We start from the raw sequence: 13,293 nt of genomic DNA, 5'->3' as shown, positions 1-13,293 counted from the left end.
CAAATAACCAGCACAGACTTCCAACAGAGCTCGGGTTATATAACCACACCCAAGCAGTCATTGGCTCAGAGCATTAACTATTCCCCATCCAGAAGGAATAGCACAGAAACTGATAATACACACATATAAAGTCTGAACAGTGCCTAATGTCTGAATAGACACCTAAAACAGAAGATATATCCAGGACTATATCCATAACAAGGGGGCATCCTCTACATCTTGAGCAACGAAGGTTTCTACAACAGCACAGACAGGGGTTCTTTACTGTAAGAACAGTGAGACTGTGGAACTCTCTGCCTGAGGAGGTTTATGAACAATGTTACTATGTTACTTTATGAACTATTTAAGGCCTTTATACTGTATAATGCACTCTGCCAACACCAGGTAGACAATATCTATAAGATAGATGAAAAATTATCAGTGGGGAACTGATTACTGGACACCCAACAGATCATGGTCCCATGTCCCCCATTTTAGATAGAACAGTAGTTGAGTGTACACACTGCCACCCTATTCAAAGTCTATTGTACTGTTGAATATAGACTGCTTGGCTATCTCCAGTCTCATAGATTTTCAATAAAGTCGGAGTATACATGTTATACAATTGCTGTATTCAACCATGGTAACACTGGATCCAAGTTCTCATGATGAGGGGGGTCCTAGCAGTTGCACTCCCATTGTTCAGAAAAACTCCTTTAATACACAATGATTATATTCACATACCTGTTCTTAGTACAACAGCTTTCACTAGGTTTTTGTTAGGAGCTTGAACCTGGATGACCTCTGTTCCACAGAAGAGCACATGTCTCTTGTGATCCTCTCCACTGTTTATCTTCCAAGGAATGGAATTGTCAGTATTTGGCAATGGTGCCTTTGTCACTGGAACACTTTCCCCTAAAAATATCAGTTATTAATTACAATGTTTACCTTCTATAGGGAAATGCATGTCATGGATTGTCCAAGTTTACATACATAAAATCATGCTGTACTGTACATGTGTATAAATCAGTATCTGTTAGCTGTCTGTATTTATTGTGTCACATTGTTGCAAAATATTCACTAAGAATTATTTAGTTCTATATAGAGGACCTGAAAGCTGTATTCGCATACGGGGAGATTTATCAAAACCTGTCCAAAGGAAACATTGCCCAGTTGCCCATAGCAACCAATCAGATTGCTTCTTTCATTTTGCAGAGGCCCTGTTAAAAATGAAAGAAGCAATCTGATTGGTTGCTATGGGCAACTGGGCAACGTTTCCTTTGGACAGGTTTTGATAAATCCCCCTCATAGTGTTTTTTCAGGTGTACTCTATTTGTAAAAATGTGGCTGCAAAATCAAGGACAAATTGTGCCTGCATTTCTAAAATGAATGTGTTCCATGTAAGTCTATGGGAAAGTGGTTGTCTGTACACACATTATGTAAAAATAAGGCCACATATTTTAAAGTCACGTAATCAAGTGACATGTTACTTCTTTACATGGCTGGAAAAAACATGGCAATATTTTTCACATATTCTGAGCACAGACAACCACTTTCCCCAGAACACACCTTAACTGCACCCATGTACACATCTACATGCGATGTTACAATAATAAAACTAAACCAGAATAAAATATCATAAAAATAAGCTCAGATTGTTTCACTTCTTAATGCCCAAAGGGCCCAGCGCATTTAGGCGCATAATCCACATAGCTTTGGCTTGTAACACAGATGCGTGTCTTTCACCGCTGCACTTCAGGAGTACTGATGAGCGGCATTGTCCATATTTGAATTCACAATATTTCGCAAATATATAGATGAATATTCGTCCTATATTCGCGAATTTCGCGTATTTGTTATATTTGCATATTTGAATATTAGCATATTTGCGTATTCGAGGAAGAAAACAGTGAGGGGGTGGGCAACTTTATTACTGGTTGACAAGTATATTTGCATCATTATAATTGGCCCACAAGTGAAAAGAAGGAATATGCGAATATTCACATATGCGAATATGCAAATTATTACATATGCAATTATGCGCATTTGCAAATATTCACATATGCACATATGCGGAAAAAAAGCGATTATTCACAATTTCGAATAAATAGCGAATATATTCGCAATTCGGGCTAAGCGGTATGGCCAAATATGTGTATCGCGGTATTTTTGTAACTTATGGCGGTTCCACGGTATATAACAGTATTCCCTCCCCCTCCCCCAAAGTCAATTATTAGCCCAGCGCTGCACTGTCCCAAACAGGGTACTACTCACGTCACTCGCAAGCGCTGCTCTTCTCGTCCTCCTGGTTATTTCGGCCGCCGGCGCTGACACTCTATACTGAGCGGTATCCCTATGCCCGGGCTGCAAAAGGTAAACTAACACATGTTTCTACGTTGGCCTTACGCTGTAGATGGGAACATTGGACAGCCGTCAGCCTATCACCGGCCACAGCGATGTTCCGCCCTGGCCAGTGATAGGCTGAGCCCACTGTCATGTAAGAAGCTGGCTTCTTACATGATAGTGGGCTCAGCCTATTACCGACCGAGGCGGAACATAGCTGTGGCCGGTGATAGGCTGATGGCTGTCCGACGTTCCATTCCCTGGGAAGCTGGTCTGGACCGGCGGGGAAGGTGAGTTAAAGTTTATTTTTTTTACCTTTTGCAGCCCGGGCATAGGGATACAGTATAGAGCAGTGGTTTGCAATCTGGGGACCTCCAGATGCTGCTAAACTACAACTTCCAGCATGCCCGGACAGCCAACGGCTGTCCGGGCATGCTGGGAGTTGTAGTTTTGCAACATCTGGAGGTTGAAGACCACTGGTATAGAGTGTCAGCGCCGGCGGCCGCAACTAACAGGAGGACCCGGAGGGCAGCGCTAGCGGGTGACATATGTGAGTAGTAGCGCTGGGCTGAGAATTAATTGGGGAGGGGGGGCAGAACAGCGCCCGCGGGCCACATATGATTAGTTCCCTGATGGGAACAGTGCAGCGCTGGGCTGATAATTCATTCATTCCCGAGGGGTAGGGGCCAAACCGGTATCGTGCAGCAAAAATTTTTTGGTATTCGGTATGAACCGGTATACCGCCCATCCCTATCCGCAATATCCACAAATTTATGATGTTCGCGATAGAAATTCGAAATGCGAATATTCACGCCCAACACTATTCAGGAGTTGATCTTTTTAATGCCACTAAATCTTAAAACATAACCAGCTTCCTCTGTGGTATTCCACTATGTGGGTAATCGGTCTGAAATAGGCTTTTTTTTTTTTTTTACCATTTTATTTAAATATAGATGTCCTCATATTCTAAGGAATAACTGGCATACTGTCTTACCAACATAGTAGAACACACAGGGAAAACACATAATCCTCTGCTTGCTGTCTGAATGTGGAGTCTTTGCTGTCAATGCGCATTAATCTCATATATTGCCCCTGATCTGGATGAGAACTGTCAAAATTTAAAAGGGAGTTTTAAGCTATGGTTTACTAATGGTCTACAGCAAATGGATTGAGGGTAGAGTATATAAAACCTCTTTAAAAGATGGCCAGAAAAAGGTTAGTGTATGAGCAGGATATCGACATCCCCATGGCTGTTCCATTTGTCTGTACAGATTTGTGACTTTGAAGATGTAGTGAGTGAGAATAAATGTCCATGGTGTCCAATAACTCGCAGACCGCCTGCACACCTGCATCAACAGGGATGCTGGAGTAAAGGCTCTCCACGACTACGGAAGCAAGAGAGAAATCTTCCAGCTGCTCAAATCATGCCAGATGTTTAAGAAGATCAATATGTCTTTGAGGTATGAGGGAATGAGACAGATTTTTCAGCCTGAGCCACTTTGATAAAATTAGAGCATTCTTAAATTGTCTAATCTAAGTTTACACTGACTAAGAGTGACTGCCCCCTGGCACCAAATTCACTAAATTGTAGTGGAACTCTACACAACAGTAGAGCAGTACACTCCTTGATAAATCCAGTGCAATCGTACACTGGTGGGAGATTATTAAAATCTTTTTTTCACACCATAAACATACAATAAATTATTTAGCTAGCCAATAGAATCGAGTACTAAACAGGTTAGAAGAGTGACAGTACTAAGCTGTCTCTTTTAGTACTGTCGCTCTTCTAACCTGCAAAGACTCTATAAGCACACATAAGTCAAGCCACCTGTTTTCAAATTAACACATTAAGGCTCTCCTAAATCATGTATCAGAACCAATGGGGTCACAGTGAAAGAAGACAAAAAAATCTCCCATCCATTAAATAGTAGTAGGGCCATCTTTAAGGTGGGGCAATAGGGGCAGCTGCCTTGGGCCCAGTCATTTCTGGAAAGCCCACGCACCTGTCCATTGAGCTCACTGCACTGCCCAGCCAGATGGAGCAGAAATACACAGCTTAGGAAAGCCATGCCCTCCAGGAAGCTGCTCTCCCTTCCTTTCCCTTTGTACCTTTATGGTGATTTAACTCTGAAGCAAAATATCAGGTTTTATCTTTTTTTTTTTTTTTTTTTTTTGTGCATGTAGTGATCATAGAGGCTCACATCCAAAAAATGTTTATGCTTTAAAAGTGACATTGCAGAGGAGACACATGGGGGGAGGGTTATAAAAACCTGTCCAGAAGAAAAGATGCTGAGTTGCCCATAGAAACCAATCAGAGGCCTTTTCAAAAGAGAAAGAAGCAATCTGATTGGTTGCTATGGGCAACTCAGCAACTTTTCCTTTCGACAGGTTCTAAGATTTTTACCTGTTAACATTCCTTCATTGACTACACAGCTTCCTGTTATTAATATGGAATCACAAGGTAAATATAATTTCCTCCCTGTTAAAACCAGGACATCTCCAGGAACCAAAAACTGAGATTCTATTTCTTGTATATCTAAAGAAAAAAAAAAGATAAAAATTAAATTACTATTATTACATAATACACAAAATTATGAATTGTAGAAATTAATATCTAAATCATACACATTAGACTATATAATAGTATAATGGTATAATAGCTTAATGTTGAAGAAGAAACAAAAGTGCAAGAGGTTTTTCCGTTTTACATATGTAACTGGGTTTCGGAGGGTTTCCACCTATATCCCTGTGATCCCTTACCCTTGTTACCTCTTTGCACTCGGCAAGGTGATCCTGAGCTTCCACAATCTGGGAGCTGTGGTACATATCTGTAGCAGTGCCTCTACCCGACAGCATCCAGGGTATGGATGTGGGGTCCCATTGGGAATTTCTCTGTGATTAATAAAACTGACTCAAAGCTAATGTGAAACTAACTATGTATTGCATAAAGGAAAACAACAATGCTTAACATAACTAAACAATAAGGCATAGTATGGCACAAAAATCAGACAAACACTATGAGGGAGATTTATCAAAACCTGTGCAAAGGAAAAGTTGCCCATAGCAACCAATCAGATCGCTTCTTTCATTTTGCAGAGGCTTTGTTAAAAATGAAAGAAGTCATATGATTGGTTGCTATGGGCAACTCAGCAACTTTTCCTCTGGACAGGTTTTGATAAATCTCCCCCTATGTACATAGGTCTCACCCACCCACAATAACACCTATAGCCCACCCTTATCTTCGCCCTATTGGCTGTTGGTGTACACTGAATAGATGAGGCCAGGGCTCAAGTCCTGGTAACTGATTTCCTGTACTTTTTCCACAGCAGGAACACTGTTCCCATTAGCAGGAGTTCTGTAGGACCAGCCCTTTAGTTGAAATCTTGGGTGAGTGTTACTTGGAGTAGGCTGAAACTTTCAAAATGTCAGTAAAATGAAGATCAAGGTTTTTATTCCGTATGTGAGCTTTGGGTGTCCTGCTGTGGAGGAGGGAAATAATTGTTTCAGGCTTTCCTTTTAACAGGCTGTAAGTCCAGCTTTAAAGAGTACCTGTCATGATCTTGTTAAATGTTACAATTCTCCAAGTTCACTACCCCCATCATGATAAGCCACCCCTGCCTTTATTGTTATTATTTTTAAGTTTTCTACCTTGATATTGCTCTGTATTTTCTTCTCAGTCTCAGATGCACAGACTGGGAAGGGACATTCCCCAGCAGGATTGACATCATCTGAAGCCATACAGGGGAGAACTTCCTCCCTCACTCTGCTACACACAACCCAGCGCAGTTCAGTGTGGGATGAGCTATGATTCCAGACTGCATTTCCTGATTTTGGACTTCTGCTAGGCCAACAGGAGTCCAAAGTCTGTGCAAGAGATGGGGGGGGGGGGGGTAGGGAAATGTGCTCTGGACAAGTAGGGAGACACCTAGTGGCAGTTTTTTTAAACACAAATAAACATAGAAAAAGTTTTTAAAACAAAGTACATTAGAAAGATTTTTTATTTACCATAAGGAGTGCAATAGCAAAAATGTATTTTAATGACAGTGCCCATTTAAGTTTCCACTCAGCTGCTGCAGCACTCTTAGAACTAGATCCTGACAGGTATTTACCTCTGTGTGCTCTATTGAACTGCAAAAAGCCAAGATGGCCACAAGCAAATGTTCAAACTCCTCTTTTTCCAGCTTAAATCATTGCTCAGTTCATTTACTGTACACTTCATGCAATTCAATTGCAGGGTAATAACACACAGTAATTCCACAGGGTTACACACACATGAAGCTCAAAAGGCAGTGGATACAATTGTACTCTGCTAGTTAAACAGGTTCTACACCTTATATACAGTACATTGCCGTAGCCAGTATTTCACAGTGTGAGATCTTGTGAACAGCTCAGACAATAAGTAATTAAGCTTTATCTCTTGATCTCCAAGTACAAAAGTCACGGCAGATTCTGAGTAAACCTTATACAAACCCTTTTCTCTCATTGTGTGCTGGTAAGAAAACCCTTTCTGACATCTTGCCAGGTGCTATTCTTCCATTTTGGACAAGCTTTAGAAGCCGACAATCATTTTTATGAACAGAAGAAAAATTGTGGTTCTGTGGTACCAGAATCTGTGTAAATAGCCCGGCTGTGCTCAAACTCTTATGTCACTCACCTCCACTTTTGTTAAGGATGGTAACCTTCATGCTATTAGTAGATGAGACCATCTTGTGCAATTTAACAGATTGCTGATAAAAAAATAAATAAACATTATATAATAAAAAAAAATGTTCTAAACACACACACACACAATCAAGTATATATTAAAATACATAGAGGTATAGAGATTAGAGGTCTGAGATCACTCACCATCCTCATTTGGTATAAAGTGGCAGCAATGGAAAGCAAAGTTATGGCAACAAGGACTGCAGCATACTCAGTGTAACCAGTGGCAAACCAAAGACTCAAAGAGAAAGCTTGGAAAATGTAAAAGGGGTTCAAAACCTATTTAAAAATGAGGAAATTTAATAATATTTAATAACAGTGATATTGAAACACTGCATTGATGTATATTGCAGTGTTTATATTTAGTTTGCATTGTCAAAGGATATCCTTTGCCTTTTGTTATTAAACTGTATAGAAGAAGCCAAAAACAGACATCAGGGAGTATGTTTCACACAATGGGGGATATTTATCAAAACTTGTCAAGAGGAAAAGTTGTAGAGTTGCCCATAGCAACCAGATTGCTTCTTTTATTTTTCCAAAGTCTTTTCAAAATAGAAGGAAGTAATCTGATTGGTTGCTATATGGAACTCAGCAACTTTTTCTTTGAACAGGTTCTGATAAATCCACCCCCCCCCCTATATGTTTTACCTATGACTGTTACCCATGAATCTTATCTTATTCTCCATCAAATACAATGACTGAACCTGGTTCCTTAACACTAAGCATGGGTGTATCAGCCTCCACCATTTAACATTTCTGGGTATACTAGTGAAAGTCTGCATCTTATCGATGCAATACCTGAATCTATGAATTGTGATCTGTGTATTGGCAGACCCTGGCTCATACAAATGGTGTCACATAGAAATAAATCATCATCATCATATATTAGGATAATGTTAATTATGCTTATAAATGCTATTTCAATTTTAATTCAATTATACTGTTATTGAGTGTTATTGCATTGCAGTTTAGTGCTTGAAATTTTACTCCATGATGTATTAAAGTGTTAGAGGAGGCTGGATGAAGCGCATAGTGATTGCGTGAAACCGCCGGCTGTCGCCTTTTCTGAGCGCTCCACATCGGATATGCCCGATCGTTGATTGGAGGCACTGGACGAGTGAGGCCGGAGTTGCGGTACCCTTGCGGTGAGTGCAGGTGTGATTTTGTTCTTTGTATGTACTATTATTGACTATTACCTGTTTCACCTAGCACCGCCGATGGGACCCTTTGTACAAGTGTACCTGTCTGATGTAAACCTCCGATGTGTATCCTTTACATTTAGACCCGGTGTTTACTAGCAGTGCCACTTGTTTCTGTCTTTTCAATTGGTTTTATGTATTAGAGTGTATTCACACCTTGTTTAGGGCATATGGCAACCAACTTCAGCAAGGGAATTTCAAAAGCACCTCTTGCTGGATCCCTGCCGTACCCCATTTATTTCAATGAGGTGACCAGAGTCAGCTAGTTACTCATTTTCCTACTGTCTCTGTGTTTTTTTTTTTTACCCAACTGAATACTGTGGTCTGCTGCACTTTTCAGTCTGGTTTAAAAACCACATAAGGTGGGAAAATGAGCCGTCAGAGTAACCAGCTGACTTCGGTCACCTCATTGAAATGAATGGGGTATGGTATGGGTCCGGCAGGAATATGGCAGAAGGTGGTCTTGAAATGCCAGATCTGGTACCATATGCCCCAAATGTGATGTGAACACACCCTACAGTATTATGAGAACATTTAAAAATAAACAAAATAAAAACAAAATCCCACCTCTTTGAAAAGTAGCTTCCAAATAGGAGTAACCTCTACTTCAATCATGTTCAGTCCACATACTTGTTTTCTGTATTTTAAAATTAATTACATCAAAATAAAAGTAAACCTAGGATGAAACATTCTAACATCCAAATGAAAACTGTGATAAGCAATAAATGTAAACAGTATATCAAAACTATATGGATCCATCCAAAAATAGCCTTACGGAATATGTGCACTACCGTATTGGCACCATACTAGTGTATTTAAAGTGTAGCGGTCAATAAAAAATAAATAAAATAGAAAATTTTTGGACAGGTAAAAGTTTGAGACCCCAACTGATTGTGAGCAGTGGCAGTGAACTTCTTTCTTTGCTATGTGATCAACTGATCAAGTAGTAGCAAAAAGCAGAAAAAGAGCTCCAGCTCCCATAAAATCCAAAACTTTAATTAATACAACTTAAAAACAGAGAAAAACTAGAACAAAAAATACAGTATTATTGTGAATATACAATGTCTGTATGTGTCTATGAGTCAGGACAGTTCCCATGCATAATGAGTCCATCCTGGTTATTTGACACAAAGCCAGGAGAAAATAGGCTAAGTAGGCACCTATCCCACTTTGTTATTTTAATCAGTAGTGGTCTGAACATTCTCTATGACTAAATAGTCTCTACAACGTAGCAAAAGTTTTTTTTTTTTTTTTAGTTTTTTCTTTTGTTTTGTGACAGTGCCTGTTTAAAAAGAATAAAAAGAATGTATATATTGTACATTTTGGCAAAACGTTAACCTTTCTAATATAATTCATTAAAAAAATGTAATTCTTTTTATAGAAATCCTGTATTATAAAAAGAAGACCACTAGGAGTCCCCATTACATCTAGAACATAATGCTTTCCAGCTGCAGCATCATCTTTGTCCCAGCTAAAGCCCAGGCTAGGACAAAGTTCAGGAAGTGAGGGCAGGTCTAGCACTCCTCTGTGTTCCCTCCTGTTGTGTCTATGAGACTGCAACATTAAAACAGAGAGGAGGGAGTAACAAAGCAGCCTGCAGTGATTGGATGAAGGGACTCCGCACAGTACAAACAGACTCGGGGCAGAAGCGAATGCACGGTGAGTGAAGGCGGGCTCAGTGCTTGCCTGGCAAATGCCCTGGCAGATTGGAGGGATTTATGAGCCAAATACTGAAGCTAGACATGAAAAAAAACATGTACAGTGTCTTTATGACCTAGTGAGTAACATATATAAACATTCATTTTTTTCTGTGATATGACAGGTATGCTTTAAGCATTTTATCAAATATAGGCAAATAAAATTGACCTGTATCCACATACCGCATTTCCTGCTCTTCTTCAGTGAGACCAGAACCAAACCTGTGTATATCTGAACTTGAGTACTCATCTTCTAGAACCCTGAATCGAATCACAAATATGTAAAAAAAAATTGTGAATAATAACGAGGGCAACTAATAATGTGAAAAGTTCTTAATCATAAAAAAATAAAAATCTAAAAAATGAAAACTAAAAATAGATAATGCATCTAAATATTCATGTATGACAAAGACAATATGAGATACTTTTGAAACTGTCTAAAATAAAAATTGTCTTTGTTTTCCAACAAATCACTGTGCAGCTTTCATTTTTTTGGCTAGGTTTCCACACAGGTTTTTGCTCTGTTTTTTTTTTTTTATTATTATTATTTTTTTTTTACTGCCATTGCAGTATTTAAGCCAAAGTCAAAAGTGGATCCAGAAGGAAGGAGAAGCATTGTTACGCCGAGCGCTCCGGGTCCCCGCTCCTCCCCGGAGCGCTCGCTTCACTCCCTCCGCTGCAGCGCTCCGGTCACGTCCTCTGACCCGGGGCGCTGCGATCCCGCTGCCAGCCGGGATGCGATTCGCGATGCGGGTAGCGCCCGCTCGCGATGCGCACCCCGGCTCCCCTACCTGACTCGCTCCCCGTCTGTTCTGTCCCGGCGCGCGCGGCCCCGCTCCCTAGGGCGCGCGCGCGCCGGGTCTCTGCGATTTAAAGGGCCACTGCGCCGCTGATTGGCGCAGTGGTTCCAATTAGGGTTTTCACCTGTGCACTTCCCTATATTACCTCACTTCCCTTGCACTCCCTTGCCGGATCTTGTTGCCTTAGTGCCAGTGAAAGCGTTCCTTGTGTGTTCCTTGCCTGTGTTTCCAGACCTTCTGCCGTTGCCCCTGACTACGATCCTTGCTGCCTGCCCCGACCTTCTGCTACGTCCGACCTTGCTTCTGCCTACTCCCTTGTACCGCGCCTATCTTCAGCAGCCAGAGAGGTGAGCCGTTGCTAGTGGATACGACCTGGTCACTACCGCCGCAGCAAGACCATCCCGCTTTGCGGCGGGCTCTGGTGAAAACCAGTAGTGGCTTAGAACCGGTCCACTAGCACGGTCCACGCCAATCCCTCTCTGGCACAGAGGGTCCACTACCTGCCAGCCGGCATCGTGACAGTAGATCCGGCCATGGATCCCGCTGAAGTTCCTCTGCCAGTTGTCGCTGACCTCACCACGGTGGTCGCCCAGCAGTCACAACAGATAGCGCAACAAGGCCAACAGCTGTCTCAACTGACCGTTATGCTACAACAGTTGCTACCACAGCTTCAGCAGTCATCTCCTCCGCCAGCTCCTGCACCTCCTCCGCAGCGAGTGGCCGCTCCTGGGATACGCTTATCCTTGCCGGATAAATTTGATGGGGACTCTAAGTTTTGCCGTGGCTTTCTTTCCCAATGTTCCCTGCATCTGGAGATGATGTCGGACCTGTTTCCCACTGAAAGGTCTAAGGTGGCTTTCGTAGTCAGTCTTCTGTCCGGAAAAGCCCTGTCATGGGCCACACCGCTCTGGGACCGCAATGACCCCGTCACTGCCTCTGTACACTCCTTCTTCTCGGAAATCCGAAGTGTCTTTGAGGAACCTGCCCGAGCCTCTTCTGCTGAGACTGCCCTGTTGAACCTGGTCCAGGGTAATTCTTCCGTTGGCGAGTATGCCGTACAATTCCGTACACTTGCTTCAGAATTGTCCTGGAATAATGAGGCCCTCTGCGCGACCTTCAAAAAAGGCCTATCCAGCAACATTAAAGATGTTCTGGCCGCACGAGAAATTCCTGCTAATCTACATGAACTTATTCACCTAGCCACTCGCATTGACATGCGTTTTTCTGAAAGGCGTCAGGAACTCCGCCAAGATATGGACTCTGTTCGCACGAGGCGTTTCGTCTCCTCGGCTCCTCTCTCCTCTGGTCCCCTGCAATCTGTTCCTGTGCCTCCCGCCGTGGAGGCTATGCAGGTCGACCGGTCTCGCCTGACACCTCAAGAGAGGACACGACGCCGTATGGAGAACCTCTGCCTGTACTGTGCTAGTACCGAACACTTCCTGAGGGATTGTCCTATCCGTCCTCCCCGCCTGGAAAGACGTACGCTGACTCCGCACAAAGGTGAGACAGTCCTTGATGTCTACTCTGCTTCTCCACGTCTTACTGTGCCTGTGCGGATGTCTGCCTCTGCCTTCTCCTTCTCTACAGTGGCCTTCTTGGACTCTGGATCTGCAGGAAATTTTATTTTGGCCTCTCTCGTCAACAAGTTCAACATCCCAGTGACCAGTCTCGCCAGACCCCTCTACATCAATTGTGTAAATAATGAAAGATTGGACTGTACCATACGTTTCCGCACGGAGCCCCTTCTTATGAGCATCGGATCTCATCATGAGAGGATTGAACTTTTGGTCCTCCCCAATTGCACCTCGGAGATTCTCCTTGGACTTCCCTGGCTTCAACTTCATTCCCCAACCCTGGATTGGTCCACTGGGGAGATCAAGAGTTGGGGGTCCTCTTGTTCCAAGAACTGTCTAAAACCGGTTCCCAGTAACCCTTGCCGTAACTCTGTGGTTCCTCCAGTAACCGGTCTCCCTAAGGCCTATATGGACTTCGCGGATGTTTTCTGCAAAAAACAAGCTGAGACTCTACCTCCTCACAGGCCTTATGATTGCCCTATCGACCTCCTCCCGGGTACTACTCCACCCCGGGGCAGAATTTATCCTCTCTCTGCCCCAGAGACTCTTGCCATGTCCGAATACGTCCAGGAGAATCTAAAAAAGGGCTTTATCCGTAAATCCTCCTCTCCTGCCGGAGCCGGATTTTTCTTTGTGTCCAAAAAAGATGGCTCCCTACGTCCTTGCATTGACTACCGCGGTCTTAATAAAATCACGGTTAAGAACCGCTACCCCTTACCCCTCATCTCTGAACTCTTTGATCGCCTCCAAGGTGCCCACATCTTCACTAAATTGGACTTAAGAGGCGCCTATAACCTCATCCGCATCAGAGAGGGGGACGAGTGGAAAACGGCATTTAACACCAGAGATGGACACTTTGAGTATCTGGTCATGCCCTTTGGACTGTGCAATGCCCCTGCCGTCTTCCAAGACTTTGTCAATGAAATTTTTCGTGATCTGTTATACTCCTGTGTTGTTGTATATCTGGACGATATCCTAATTTTTTCTGCCAATCTAG

General features: G+C 42.6%; 1 protein-coding gene across 4 annotated transcripts in view; it reads right to left on the bottom strand.

The window, feature by feature from the left end:
* The window catches only part of LOC130361839 (probable cation-transporting ATPase 13A4), a 108,044-nt gene that overhangs the window by 83,709 nt on the left and 11,042 nt on the right, over positions 1 to 13,293 (bottom strand). For all 4 annotated transcript variants that reach the window (XM_056565398.1, XM_056565399.1, XM_056565401.1 and 1 more), the window contains exons 4-9: positions 10,106 to 10,183; positions 8,793 to 8,862; positions 7,171 to 7,305; positions 6,977 to 7,049; positions 4,727 to 4,858; positions 724 to 894 (exon numbers count right to left, since the gene is read on the bottom strand). In XM_056565398.1, the coding sequence (XP_056421373.1) occupies positions 724 to 894; positions 4,727 to 4,858; positions 6,977 to 7,049; positions 7,171 to 7,305; positions 8,793 to 8,862; positions 10,106 to 10,183 (659 nt within the window). The remainder of the gene's footprint in view (positions 1 to 723; positions 895 to 4,726; positions 4,859 to 6,976; positions 7,050 to 7,170; positions 7,306 to 8,792; positions 8,863 to 10,105; positions 10,184 to 13,293) is intronic.

The sequence above is a fragment of the Hyla sarda genome, chromosome 3, assembly GCF_029499605.1.
Source record: "Hyla sarda isolate aHylSar1 chromosome 3, aHylSar1.hap1, whole genome shotgun sequence".
NCBI classification, from domain to species: Eukaryota; Metazoa; Chordata; class Amphibia; order Anura; family Hylidae; genus Hyla; species Hyla sarda.
The sequence above is the reverse complement of the archived record's forward strand: the minus strand, read 5'-3'. Positions and strand labels throughout refer to the sequence as shown.